The sequence below is a fragment of the Notamacropus eugenii genome, chromosome 1, assembly GCF_028372415.1.
Source record: "Notamacropus eugenii isolate mMacEug1 chromosome 1, mMacEug1.pri_v2, whole genome shotgun sequence".
NCBI lineage: Eukaryota > Metazoa > Chordata > Mammalia > Diprotodontia > Macropodidae > Notamacropus > Notamacropus eugenii.
In genome coordinates, this window is record NC_092872.1 from 416,129,150 (window position 1) to 416,143,851 (window position 14,702).

General features: G+C 44.4%; 1 protein-coding gene across 3 annotated transcripts in view; it reads left to right on the forward strand.

Annotated features, from left to right (window-relative positions):
* Window positions 1–14,702, forward strand: part of FLT4 (fms related receptor tyrosine kinase 4) — a 103,844-nt gene that overhangs the window by 35,901 nt on the left and 53,241 nt on the right. For all 3 annotated transcript variants that reach the window (XM_072631233.1, XM_072631231.1, XM_072631232.1), the window contains exons 2-3: window positions 6,950–7,046; window positions 13,113–13,372. In XM_072631233.1, the coding sequence (XP_072487334.1) occupies window positions 6,950–7,046; window positions 13,113–13,372 (357 nt within the window). The remainder of the gene's footprint in view (window positions 1–6,949; window positions 7,047–13,112; window positions 13,373–14,702) is intronic.

Consider the following 14,702-nt stretch of genomic DNA (forward strand, 5'->3'; position numbering starts at 1 on the left):
AAGTAACAAGTTGTTGTTTTTTTAATCTGTCCCTTCCACTACCCCCACCTACACACACACACACACACGCAGGAATTAAGCAAGCAGTACATATGGAATAACAAATTCCCACATTAGCCACAATTAGCCACATCCCAAAGTGTGTCTCTCTGCTTTTCAAGTTCCTCTGTCACGACATGAGCAGCATGTTTAACCTTCATTCTTTTAGACTCATAGTTTATCCTTGTGTTGATAAGAAATCTTCAAGTCTTTCACAGTTGTTTTTCTCTAGAATGTGGTTTTCATTGTATAAATTGTTCTCATTCCGCTCACTTTAGTCTGCATCAGTTCATAAAGACCTTCACAGTTTCCTGTGAAATTGTCCATTTTATCATTTCTTAGGACACAGTGATATTCCATTATATCCACATGTTGTCGTTTCTTCAGCCATTCTCCAATAGCATACCTCTTTAGTTTTTAATTTTTGGCTACCCCAGAAAGAATTGCTATAAATATTTCTTCACATATATATCATTTTCCTCTTTCTTTGATCTCTTTGTGATATAGACCTAATAGTGATGAAACTGGGTCAAAGGATATGCACAGTTTGGTGACTTTCTGGGCATGGTTCCAAATTGCTTTCCAGAGTGACTGGACTACCTCACAGCTCCATCGGCAGTGTGTTAAAGGCCTGGTTTCCCACAGCCCCTCCAACATTTGTCACTTTCCTCTTTTGTCATTTTTGCCTGTCTGATGGGTGTCAGGCAGAACTCAAAGAACATTTTTTCACATGACTGTTGATAGCTTGGTTTTCTTCCTTTGAAAACTGCCTGTTCATATCCTTTGACCATGTTGCTATTTGGGAATGGCACCTGGTCTTATAAATACTTGTTCTTTTCAAATGTTGTTTTCTAAAAGGGTGATGTGGGTTTGAATAGCTCACTTTGAGACTCAGTCTCTCTTCTCTGGTGGCACAGAGAAGGACGCTCTCAGTGTGACACCTGTGCTACAGTCACAAATCTCAGACCTATTCCCACTATTTCCTTTTTTTAAAAAAAATTCTTGATGCTTTTTTTAAAAAATCAGTATTGTCCCTTACCAATATTACTGCCCCTATAGCCAGTAGTTTACTTATAAATGCTTAACAGCCACCTTTCTGGGGGGAAAAAATTGTACACATGTCATACTTTTAAGCTTAATCCAAATTATTAGCATTTTCCCCATCCCTTTCTTAAATCATGGATATCAACAAAACAATAAACCAAACCCTGATTCATAGCATTTGCTGATTTTCAAGGTGTAAATGTAAGTGAAAATTTAACAATTGGCACTTGAGAGTGCCATTGGCAAGGAGATGGCCCAGGAGGAGTCAAGAAGACTCATCTTTGTGAACTGAAATCTATCCTCAGATACTTACTAGTTGTATGACCCTGGGCAAGTCACTTCACCTCAGTTTCCTCATATGTCAAATGAGATGGAGAAGGAAATGGCAAACCTCTCCAGTATCTTTTCTGAGAAAACTCCAAATGGGATCATGAAGAGTCAGACGTGACTGAAAAGTGATTGAACAACATCTGTAACAATTGAAAGCATATAAGAACTGGCTCTAGCACACCCCTGCCTGTATCCTCTCCCTACCCCAACCCCCAATAATCTTCTCTTGTTCCAAAGAAGTACAGTTAAGCAAGGCAAGCCAGCACATTGGTCAGGGGGGCCTCATTCCATGCTTGTGGTCTGCCACCTTTCTGCCAAAGGTTTTAGCGGCAGTCATCTCCAGGCAACCATGCTCACCTAACTCATCAAGTTTTTGATGTCTTTCTGTGCCGTTGTAGTCTTTGTGTAAATTGTTTTCTTGGTACTGCTCACTTCACTGTATCACATCATAAAAGTCTCTCTGGAGTCTTCATGCTCAACATTGCTGAAAGTTCAGTAGTCTTTTATGACCTTCATATCCCAGTTCATTCAAGCATTCCCTAATACTCAGACCCCTATTTTGTTTCCAGTCCTCTGCTATCACACGCACATACACACACACACACACACACACACACACACACACACACACACACACACACACACACATGCAAAGTGATCCTTAAAAATGTGTTTGTACATTTGCTTTTCCCTCTATTACTAATGTCCCCAGGATGTATAGCCAAACATGATATCAGAGTCAAAGGCTGCCCAATATTTCTTCAGGTTTCTCAACATCTGGGTTCTTGCACTAGTAGCTATTAAATGAAGGGGTTGGGGTGGGGAGATAGAGGGTCAGAGAAGAATTAGGGATCCCAAACATACCCTTAAGTTGCCTAGCTTCTCCTCTCCTGGAAACACCATGGCTTCATATGGAAGAGAAACTTATTTTATTATGTTTGGTCCAAAATAGAACTAAAGCCATGGGAAGAAATTATAGGAAGATAGATTTCCACTAGTTATAGGACAAATTTCCCAACAAATTAAAGTTTTTCAACAATAGAGTGGGTTGCTTTTGTAAAGTAGTGAGTTCCCTGTCTCTGGAAGAATTTGACTAGAAACTGGACAACTGTATCAAGGAGGATGTAGAGGACAATTTTGTACTGGGTAGGAGGTTGGACTTAGTGTCTAATTCGTTGTAAACACTTATTAAGTGCCTACTCTGTGCAAGATCCTATACAGGGCTGGGAATACCAAGGTGCAAAATTACATAGCCTCTGCTCTCAGGAGACTTACAGCCTGATAGGACGCATATTACAGGTACTAAAATAGGTATGATACAAGATAGAAAGTGATGAGGGCAATAGATCGATGAACATTTATTAAACACTCTTTTCTAGACACTGTACTGAATTCTAGGATGCAAAGAAAAAACAATCCAAGCAAAGTGCTCTAAGAAACATGAGAAGGGAGACATCTCTTTTAGCTGGATGGTGTCCAGGAAGGCTTCCTGTAGATCAGTAGGGTCCAACTCAAATAGAAATGGGCTCACTAATCTGTACCTGAGGATCCCTGTAGGCTGCATATTGACGTAGCTTTCAAATGTAATGTTATCTTTGTTTTATTGTATTTTTATTTATTTTGCTAAATATTCCCCAATTGCTTTTTAATTTGGTTCAGGTCCATACTGGGGAGCTGAGCCACCGAGGCTCAGATGAGAGTGCATGAGATTGCCAAGAGTACTGAAGGACGACGAAAATTTCAGTAGACAGTCATGGAAGGGCAGTGTTCTAGGCTTGGAAAACAAACCTGAGTGCATGCATTGAGGAAGGAAAGGACAGCCACTTGTCCATACCTTCTAAGGTACTTCCAACTCCAAATCTGTGATCTGAAGAATGAGATTAGAACAACTTAGCTGGACTTAGTCCAGCTTAGCTAAGTGCATAAAGAAGACTTATGTGAAATAAGATTGCAAAGGTAGATTGGAGCCAGTTTAGGAAGAGATTTAAATATCAGGCTGAGGAGCCTGGATCTGTGTAGGCAAAGGGGAACCTTAGTACTTCAGTAAATGCGTGATCTCATCCTTCTACCAGCGCCAATTGAAATCCATCCACGCCTTTTCATCCTGTGTGACTTGTCCATTTCCTCCCATAAATCCGCCACTGGGGGCCCACCCAGTGTGCTAACCCTTTCCGCAAGATCTCTTGACATTGTGTGGAATCCAAAGGAGTACACAGTCATCCACTGGTTTTCCCTCACCCTTGTGATGAAGCTGCCTCACCTCCTTTTCTAGTAATACATTTCCTTGATATTTTCTATGCTATTCCTCCTACCCATTGTGGTTGGGTTCACCAACCACAATCCTTCTCATGAGAAGGGAGGAGCACTGTACCTAACCATCTGCCCTGCCACCAGACCTAAGGAGCACTGGACATCTGCCTTTGCTGCTAAACCCCCTGGGCCACTAGGCCTTTCCATCTGCTTCCCAGCTTAACCTTCCATATACATGTTTTCCCCCACATTTAGAATGTGAACTCTTTGAGATCAGAGACTGTCTCATTTGACTCTTTATATCCCCAGCATTTAGCATAGTGTTTTGCGTGTAATAAGTACTCAAGAAATGCTTTTCCATTCTAATGGAAATACAAACCATTCATTTCCACCTGTACTTCTACGGTAACTTTTGGGTGAAAAAAATTTTTCTCCTGGAAAATTAAAATGTTGCAATTTGAATTCTCCAGAGATTGTGACATCAACTTGTATCCAAACTATATCACTATAAGACTTGCCATTTTTTAAAAATGACCTTTGTTTCACAGAGAAGGTTTGGATCTTTAAAAGTACCATGTCACTTCCCAAAGGCAAGCCAACCAATCTTCTCCTCCTCCTCTTCAGAGGACTGCTGTGGCCCTATCTATGTTTCAGGAAGATTATTCTGGCAGATTATTCTCCTTGTTCAGTGCATTGAAGAGGAAAGAGATGGGAGGCAGGGAAACCTAGAGTAATCTAGGTGTGAAGTAATAAGCCCTGAATTAGTAGGTATGGCCATGTGAATGGAAAGAAGGAAACAAATGGAGGAGATGGGAAGGTTACGTAGACTGGACCTAGCAACTGATTGGATGTGGAAGGTGAAGGAGAGGGAGGAATCAAAGAAAACTCAAGGCCTTGGACTTGAGGGATTGAAAGGTTATTGGTACCATGAACAGCAGTAGGAAAATTAGGAGGAAGGCTAGGTTTGGAGCACCGAATATGAGTCTAGTTTTTAATATAATGAGCTTAAGACTCAGGTAAAACATCTAGGTATAGATGAAGAATTGGAGCTCAGGGGAAAGTGAGGTTGGACTTATAGACTTTAGAGCCATCTCCAAAGAGGTAATGGTAAAAACTACAAGAAGGAATAATAGCAAAAGGAAAAAAGAGAAGGGTGCATAGAAGAGAGCCTTGGGTATTACTCATGTAAGAGGATAAAGAATCAGCAAAAGAGCCTGAGCATGGTCAGAGAAGAAGGATGTGTAGGAGCAGTGTCACGGAAGCTAAATAAAGGAAGAGAACCCAGTAGGGGGTAATCAACAGTAAGTTGCAGAGGTAAACAGGAATGAGGAATGAGAAAAGACTGTCAGACTGAGGCTTGAAGAGCTCAGTAGTAAGAATGTTTCAGTAGAGTGGTGGCATGGAACACAGATTATAGAAAAGGAAAGAGGAAGGGAAGGGGGGGGAGATGGGGACAGGAATAGAAGGGAAGGGAGGGAGGGAAGGAGAGAAGAAAGTGAGGGAAAGAAGGAAGGAAGAAAAGAAGGGGGGAAAGAGAAAGAAGAAAATGAGAAGATGAACTTGAAAGTTGCCATCCAACTCTGAAAGCCTAAATCTGTCATTCTGAGGGTGGAGATTGAGGGGTATGTCAGATATGAAGGCCAAAAAAAAGCAAGAATCACATATAATGGTCAGGTGGCCTGGTGAGATGACAGCTATATCTTTCTGATGATGGTAAGTGAGGCTAACAACAGCATGGTTCCATATGTTGGTATTGTGACATGTTGATGTTTACCCATCAGTTCCTGCTGACTTAGGAGTTTCACTGAGAGATGACACTTACCCCATTCCTCCACCCCACAGGCGTACCCCCATCCTCCCTCAGGGCTGGATAGGAAAGGCATAGGCAATTCTGTTTCTTCTCATGGGTGTCATTCGCTCATCTTCATTTTCATTATCTCTACCTGCTTATCTCCAAGGGAGGCAGCGGGGTTTCTAGAGGTCAACATGTGGCTGGGTCCAGGGGGGGTCTGTCTTGTCACTGGAGTATGGGATCAGTGTGTGACTGACTTCCTAGTCAGTCTGAGAGGCAGTGAGAAAAGTGCATGAAGGGCTGAACTTGTGAGTCAGAAAGACCTAGCTTTGAATTCTGACTCAGACACTGGATAACCTTGAACAAATAAATCACTCTTTCACCCTGTTTTCTCATCTATAAAATGGAAATGGTAATGGCACCTACCTCAAAGAGTTATTGTGAAAGTCAAAGTCTATAAAATATGGAAATGCTTTAATGGCCCCAAAGCTATACAAAGATAACTGCCAGTTCTCCTCATCATTATCACAGTCGTTACCTTCATGGAGAGCAAGCCTTTACTTTAGCACTAAATGCCCTCCAAACGCTGATGGAACCAGCCCGAAGCCTCTGAAAAAAGTGGATAACAAGGGGAGCTAGGTGGCACAGTGGAGACCTGAGTTCAAATGTGGCCTTCAGATACTTAATAACAGTGTGACCCTGGGCAAATCACTTAACCCCAATTGCCTCAAAAAAAAAAAAAGTAGATGTGATACTTCCCAGCCACTGGTGGTGCCCTCTGTGCAGTCATTGAGAGCAGAAATGGATGCCATCTCTGGAGTTCAGATTCCAGTTTTACTACTTAGGACTTTGGGCATGTTGCTTAAGCTCTCAGACCAGCAGTTTCATTTATTTGGTTAGGGGAGAGACAGTGGTAAAAAGTGAATAGAATTTATCTTGAAATCAGGAAAGACCTGGGTTCAGTTCCTACCTTTAGCATCTAAAGGCTGAGCGATGCTGGCAAGTCCCTTAACCCTTCACGTCTGAGGCAGCTCTTTAAGGTAATGATTTTCAGATCTGCATCCATGGATGGGGGTGGGGTGAGGCTGGAGAGAGACCCTACATTTGTGAAATCGCAGAATCCTGACCAAGCCCTGCTCTGCCTACAAAATTAGGAAACTAGACTCTATCAGCGGTGTCAAACTCAAAAACAGCGGCCACTAAACCACAGGCAGTGATGTCTATGGTTCGCATATTGACTTAGGTTTAAAAGGTTATATTGTCAATATTTTGTTGTATTTTTATTTATTTTGTTAAATATTTACTAATTATATTTTAACCTGGCTTGGGTCATGCTTGGGAATGTTGCGAGTGGACCACATATCTGATACCTTTGGACTAAATGATCTAGGTTCTTCCAGATCTAAATTCCATGAAGTTATTGTCTCCCAATCTGAGCCTCAAACTGACCTTCCCTTTCCCCTTTTCTCCACCTCCCACACTCTTCACCCCCAGGCCTTGTCAGCACCTATTCTATGACTCCTCCAACCCTGAACATAACAGAAGAGGAGTACGTGATTGACGCTCAGGATACCCTGGCCATCACCTGCAGGTAAAGACTCTCCCGTGAGTTCAGGCCCAATCATCCTGACCACTTCCCATCTCTATGAAGGAGGAAGGCTGGATCTCACCATGGGGAGGGTGGATGGGAATCTTGAGACCTGGGGAAGGGGAATCCCAGGATTGAGCTTCCATGGAGGGGTTAATGTTGGTGTGTCCTCAGGTGGAGTGAGCATCTGGACCTCCTGGGGGAGCATGTCTCAGCCCCTCATCAGGCTGTCTCCTCAGAGAAATACTTCATCCTCCTGTCTGCCAGGGAAATGGCTCCCACTCAGCCAGCCACCACTTACTGGTCCCCATCCCCATCCCTGCCCCATGCTGGATGAGGTGAAGGTTTCCAGCATGCCCCTTTCCCCTACTCATAATCAAAGCTAAGGAGAAACAAACAACTGAAACTAACAGAGAGAAAGTTGTAAAGTGGCCTGAGGTCTCAAGTTTCTCATAGAAATGATGTCTCTGGAGCTCATGGAAATGGAAATGGAACTGGGCATTTAGGGTTCCTAACCTGACTGCATTCAAGAACTCTCTGCTGCACAGGCCAGAAGTCTCTAAGACCTTCCGTCCCTCCAGACAGGCTTCCTTCCAACACCGGCTAATGCAGGCAGGCACTGAGGTCAAGGATTGTGATGTGGTTCAGGGAAAAGCTTGATGGCATTGTTCAAATCCTAGCTCTGGCATTTGCTGCCGGTCTCAATTATTCATCAGTAAAATGAAGAATTGGATTGGTTGGACCTCTATGGTCTCTTCCAGCTGTAAATCTGTGATCTGTGACTCTAAGCTATACTGGGGCTAGAGATTTGTTCTATGAAGTTGGAATTCAGTCAAAGAGCTGTGTTTGAGGACGTAGAAGGGCCACATGTGGCCTGGAAGCCACAAGTTCCTCACCCCTGCTATAGACTCCTCCATCACAGTTGCCATGGCCTGTGTCCCTGTATCCAGACCCATCTTTCCTACTCCCTCCTAACCCCCATCTTGAAGTTATTTGGAGACCAGACCAACCTCTCCCTACCCACAGCTATTTTTGCCACTTTGTCATATGATCATGGGATCCTAGAAGGGACCTTAGAAGCCATCAGACTCAACCCCCTCGTTTTACATATAAGGAAACTGAGTCTGAGTGATTTGCATAGGTTCCCACATAAGTTCATGGTACCCCTGAAATATCAATCCATGGGCCCCTTGGGGGTCTGTAGAACCCAGGTTAAGAACATGTGGATTAGGGGTTTTAATGTGAGGACCAGCCACACCTCCTAAGGAGGGCAGATGGGTCTATCAGCTCCCATTTATTAAACATTTACTATGCACTAAGTACTGTGATAAGTGGTGGAGATACAAAGCAAGGCAAAAAGACAGTTCCTGCTCTCAAGGAGCTCACACCCTAATGGGGGTGACAACATGCAAAGGCCTATATACACACAGGATCAATTGGAGATAATAGAGGGAAAGCATTAGTATGAAGGAGGATTGAGAAAGGCTTCTCATAAAAGGTGGGACTTGATTTGAATCTTAAAACTAGGAGGTGGAGAAGGAGAGAGTGCCAGGTATAGGAGACAGCCAGTGGAAAGGCTATGTGGATACCATGGGGAGGGGATTAAGGTGTGGTTAAACAATACAGCTCAATGGCACCATAGTGCACAGAGCACTGGGCCTGGAGTCAGGGAGACTCATCTTCATGAGTTCAAATCTGGCCTCAGATACGCACTAGCTGTGTGACCTTGGGCAAGTTACTTAACCCTCTCTGCCTCAGTTTCCTCATCTGTAAAATGAGAAGGAAATGGCAAACCTCTCCCGTATCCCTGCCAAGAAAGCCCAAAAGGGGTTACAGAGTCAGGCATGACTGAACAGCAGCAATAAGCAGCACAAAGTTAAGTAAGTCTTTGCTTTGCCTCCTCTGAGATATTCGGGGATGTTACAGGTCTGACAGTCACTTATTTCACTAGTTGATCCTACTCTGGGCTGCATTTCAAGGTGCTGTGAGCTGTCCCTCTGGATCCAGAATAAATCATCTTTCCTCAATTTTCATCCCACATTCAACAAGCATTTATTAGGTGCCAGGGATGCAGAGTTAAATGAAACCAATCCCTGCCCTCGGTGAGTTGATACCCTATCAGATGTAAACTAACAGGAGATCTCTAATTTTAACGAATTATTCACATATGAGACTAGACAGAAGCTGTATGTTTCTTGGAGATTTTTCTATTGCCCTCTGTTCTGAAGGGGGGGGGGGGTTCCCTCTGAGGCAGTGAAAACCTTGGGGGTAAGATTCTTAGATGCCCTTTAGTAAAACCTCACCAACCTCTTTCTCATAGACTCCCTATAGTCCTGAAGTATTCCTCTGCCACCTATAATTTAGTGTCCTTTCAATCCAATCCCCCCTCAATTCTACTCAAGACCATTCCTGATTCCCCTCTCCCCCGCCCAAGTCTGGTGTTTTTTCCCCAAAATATCTTTTACTTATTTTGTATAGACCCATATAGGTACATGTGATTCCTACTTATCTCCTTTCCCCCTCCCCCACCCCATAGAATGTAAGCTCCTTGAGGACAGGGGCAGTGTAACTTCTGTCTTTGTATCTCCAGAGCCTAGGACATATTAGGCACTTAGTCAGTGTTTGTAGGTTGATTGTTCCATTGATTCTTCATGGGTAGGTATCTTTCAGAAAGAAATTCCTTCCCCCAATGAATCATTCATTCAGCAAGTATCAACTGAGCACTGACTGTGTTTAGAACCCTATTCTGGGCACTAGACCAGGAGAGGTTGTGTTTGTCCTTCATTCTAGAAGAGGACCATGACATCAAGAAAGTGGTGACATGATTTGCAGTTGACTTTGATTTGAGGGAGAGAGGGCTGTGCAAGGTCACCAGCCTTACTTTCTCCTCCAGAGCTATCTGGGTCCAGTGGCCTGATATTCATCAGGATGACTAGAGATGGCCCAGGATGCAATGGGAGACCCTGGTCCTTTTAGGCTAAGGTCTTATCAGGTACTCACTTTGACTGTGATACACCCATTCGGTGAATAAGCCTCTTTAAGAAGCAAGTCAAGGGACAAAAGATAAAGAAGACATAGTCTCTGTCCCCAGGGAGCTCCCTGGGAGAATATGCCATAGATATAGACAAATATAAATTATAATTCTGTAACATTTATTAAGCACCTACTGGGTACAGAACAGCATGTTAAGGATGAATGTACTGCTAGGAGATGTACAAAGTTTAGATAAAACATGGTCCCACCCATTCACTGAGTAATGTCTCGGAGAGGAGATGAGATGCAAGTAAGCACAGATCACAGTAAAACGTAATATTACATCATAAGTAGACAGCATCTTCTGATAAAGAAACAACCTTAGACTGAACCCAGGTGCTACCTCTGACACACACTGGCTGTGTGACCCTGGGCGTCACTTATCCCCCCATTTCCCCAGACAACTCTCTAAAATTATATGCTACAGGAAAGGGGACAATCTATATAGGAGGGTTTCCTTCCTGGGAATTTCCTTATGCCAATGAAATCATGGGTCTGGTCCAAATAAATCTATACGTATTTCAGAGAGTACAATAATATGTCATATGCAATACTGAGGGAAGACAGTAACTGACAAGAAGGATTGGGAACGTTTCATGGAGGAAGGATGATTTAAATTGGGCTTTAAATGCCAGGTCAGGAAAGGGCATAAGGAATGTGAGCGAAGACACAGAGGTGGGAAATTTCAGGGAACAGAAGGTGGTCCAATTTAGTGTGCAGTGAAGAATGGTATACAATAGGCCATTGTCTGACTTTTCAAGCCCTTGGTGACCTGGTTCCAAACTACCTTTCTAGGCTTATTATACATTATGTCCCTTCTTGACTCTTGTAGTCCAGCCAAACAGGCCTTCTTATTGTCCTCACACATGATAATCCTTCTCCTGCTTCTGCAGTGGTGGTCCCCACCTGGGCAGCACTTCCTCCTCACCTTTGCCTCATAGAATCACTTCTTTCCTTCCAGATTGCCCCACCTTCTACAAGAAGCCTTCCCTCATCTCCCAGCTGCTAGTTGACCCCCTCTTTAAACTGTCTTATTCATCCTGCATTTACACACACACACACACACACACACACACACACACACACACACACACATACACACACACACACACACACTGTTCTTTGATGTAATGTAACCTCCTTGAAGGCAAGGAGCATTCCACTTGTGTCTTTGTGTCTCCATTTCCTTGAACAATGTCTGCCATAGAGTCAGGCCTTGATAAGTGTTTTTTGACTGATAACTACGAAAAGATATGATCCTGTCTGATGGGGTAGGGACTAAAATTATACAAGGCTCTGAATTCAAAGGCAAGATCCAAAGTGAAGTCCTCTCTTCAAATCTTCCTCTGGGCTGTTTCCTTGGGATGCCCACCCCCAGGCACTCTCTTGCCTTCCTCGCCCCATTGAATGGCCTACTGATGTCCCTAAAGCAGCTGCCTACTTTTACTCATACCAAGAGGTTTTCCTCTTCCCTGTTGCCATTAGGATAAGACTTCTGGCCTCCCAGGTTTGTCTGCCTTGCTCAGTCAGCCTCCTTCCTCCCTTTTCCACCCTCACCCATGCCTAGGCCTGAAAGAATCACAGCCCAGACTGCCTTGAGGCAGGGACTATCTTTTGCCTTTCTTTTTATCCCAGAGTTTAGCACAATGCCTGGCATATAGTAGGTGCTTAATAAATGTTTGGTTGATTGTTGAGAATATCTCCAAGTTTTACTGACAAACAAGAAAGCTATGGAATAACTGAGGTTAAGGAGTCAGGGCAATAAGTGATCTCCTTGCATCTTCTCTCCTATTGAAGTCAAGTAGCGCACTGGAAAGAGTGTTGGGATCAAATTCCAGTGGCATCAGCCTCCTTAGGCCTCAGAGTCCTCCTCTATAAAATGAGTGTTGTGCTAGGGGACCTCTTAGGTCCCTTCTTTAGCTTACTTCAGTTCCAGTAATGCTTGACCTAAATGTCCTTCACAAGATTTCAGAGTTACAAGGAAACTTAATGACCAAAAATTCCATCTGTAGCATACTTGTCAAGTGGTCAACTAGTCTTGAAAGATTCCAGTGAGGGGGGGACCCGTTATCACTCAAGGCAAGGCATTCTACTTTTGAATTACTCAGCTTCTTCCTTGAACCCCTCTCCCCTCCCAGTTCCCATCCCCTCCTTTTTCTACCCGACTATTGTTCATCAGTGCCCTCCCTTAGAGAAGTACAACTGTACAATGTTTCTCCACCACCTCATAGTCCCAGTGGGGGAGATACAGGATTACACACCTGCTAATGGGGGGTAGGGTGATGGGAGGGAAACTTTGGATGTACAAAGTGCTATGTCTCTCAGAAGGCACCTAGGCTTACTATCTGCACTTCAGTGATTTTTTCTACACAAAGAAAACCTTGCCACCCAGAACCCAAGTGAATGGGTACTCAGGTTAGCAGGCCCTAAACCCAGCCATTTGGAACCTTGCTGGAGAGGCAAGGCTTTTCTATCATCCCTAGGAAGTCAGGAAGCCAAGAGAGGAGGGGAAAATGTCTTACTTGGGATCTCACAGACCACCTCTGGCCCCCACATTGTGTCCGTTGGCCTGGTCCAGGAGAGCCCATGTGTTAAATACTTTGACGAGTTTTGCTCTTCTCCAGTCCGTACTCCCCATCATCTGGTTTAGAAGTCTCTGACTCCAAAGACTTTTATACCGGTGCATAGTTGGTCCCTCTCAAGGCCCTATAGAGCTGCCTGAGGATTTTGAGACTCTCATTCCCATATGGGACTCTCATTCCCACATGAGTCCACAAAGAACTCCCTTGTCTAGCAGAGCCGGGCACCCAGGCCAGGCTCAGCATTGTCAACCATAGCTTAGGCCTCTGGTCTCCTCAGGTAAGTGCCAGAACTCTCTTTTCCTTAGTCCCGTTGCCAGGGTCTCTTATCCCTCCCCTTTAACTCTCCCATATTCTCTGCCCTTCCCATCCCCTCCACCCTAAAGAAGTTGGGTCCAGCATGGTCCCTGTCATGGTAACCCATAACTACTCTCCTTTTCTCCTCTCCCTATGCCAGAGGACAGCATCCCCTGGAGTGGGCGTGGCCCCGGGGCTGGGAGGAACCCAGACAAGGTGACAAGGAGAGCAAAGCTGGGGGGCCAGCAGAGGGCAGAGCTGAACAAGACTGTGAGGGCACCGACAGCCGGCCCTACTGCAAGGTGCTAGTGCTGACCAGGACCCAGGCCAATGACACCGGCTCGTACACCTGCTACTACAAATACATCAAGGCCAGGATTGAGGGCACCACTGCAGTGAGCACTTACGTGTTTGTGAGAGGTGATAACCATCTGGGGACCCCTTGGGTGTGACCTCCCTAGGAGGGGCAGGAGGGAGGGAAACCTGAGGGAATTGGTGGAGAGAGGAGCAGTCACATCTAGACCTGAAGGGGCCTTTGAGGTCACCTAGGAGTAATAGCTAGTTTAACTTTCCATAGACCTTTACAGTGTGTTTGGTGTTGTCCTCCCTAAAACCATGTGAGGTTATACAGTGTAAGTACATTGTCTGCCTTTTACAAAGGGGGACACCGAGGCTTAAAGTGCCCAACAGATGTGAATTTAAACCTTCTAGTGCCAAATCTAGGACCCTCTCTACCATGAAGGAGGTGCTGGGAAGGAAGCCATAGGGAAGAAAGGAGTGAGTAGCAAATGATACAGTAGAAAGAGTGTTGAATTTAGAATAACCAGATCTGAATTCAGATCCTGGTTCTGCTATGTACTATGTGTTTAAATAGAAGTAAATCCCTTCACCTCCCACAGTCTCAGTTTTATAATCTCTGAGATCTCATCTTGCTCTAGATCTATGATATAATGAGTACTTATATTATGTGCATTATGATCTAATGAGAAGATTCTAAGGTTGGCTGCAAGGTCAGAGCTTTGTGTGCTGGGACTGGGGTAGGAGATAACAGTTCCTCCAGGATCTTCCCTGATCCTTAACATGAAGGCAGCCTGTTGCCCCAAATCCTGGGAAAATACAGGGGAAGAAAACTGGGTGAGGGGGGGGCCTCCTTTTTTTTCAATTGTTGTCTATGGGCACTAAACAAGCGCTGAGAGGGGCTTCTGCCTCTTGCATCTGAGATCTTGGGCCCGTGGCCCTCACCCCTTATATCCTCTGTGTCATCCTTAGCCAGTCATTCAGTGCTAATAACCAGGGTAGCTCTCAGTGCTAGTGTGTGGGTCAGCAGGTGCAGGGAAACAGCTTAGTTATAACTGTCCAGCATAGTCCACTGAGGAAAATAGCTCCACTGGGATCCCCTCACTTCCATATCTCATTGTTCAGTCCTCTAAGCATGGCCTTTTCCACACCTGCCCCTGAGAAGAGTTGGTTTCTCCACCAGGTTCTCCTTCTGCCATAGTCAGAGTCTCCCTATTCCTCTCAACTCTACAGACCTTAAAAATGCAGGGAAACTTTCCCTATCTCTGTAGAGCAGTATTAACTATTCCTAATTTTCCTTACATAATAGTAGAAACTTGGTTGCTCCCAGGTAGAAAATTACAGGCAAAATCTGACAGAATTTTTGAATGGACAAACAACCTTCTATTGGACAGTGCTTTCCAAATATGGATTTTTGTATGATGGGCATCCTTTTGGGTGATGGGTATGATAG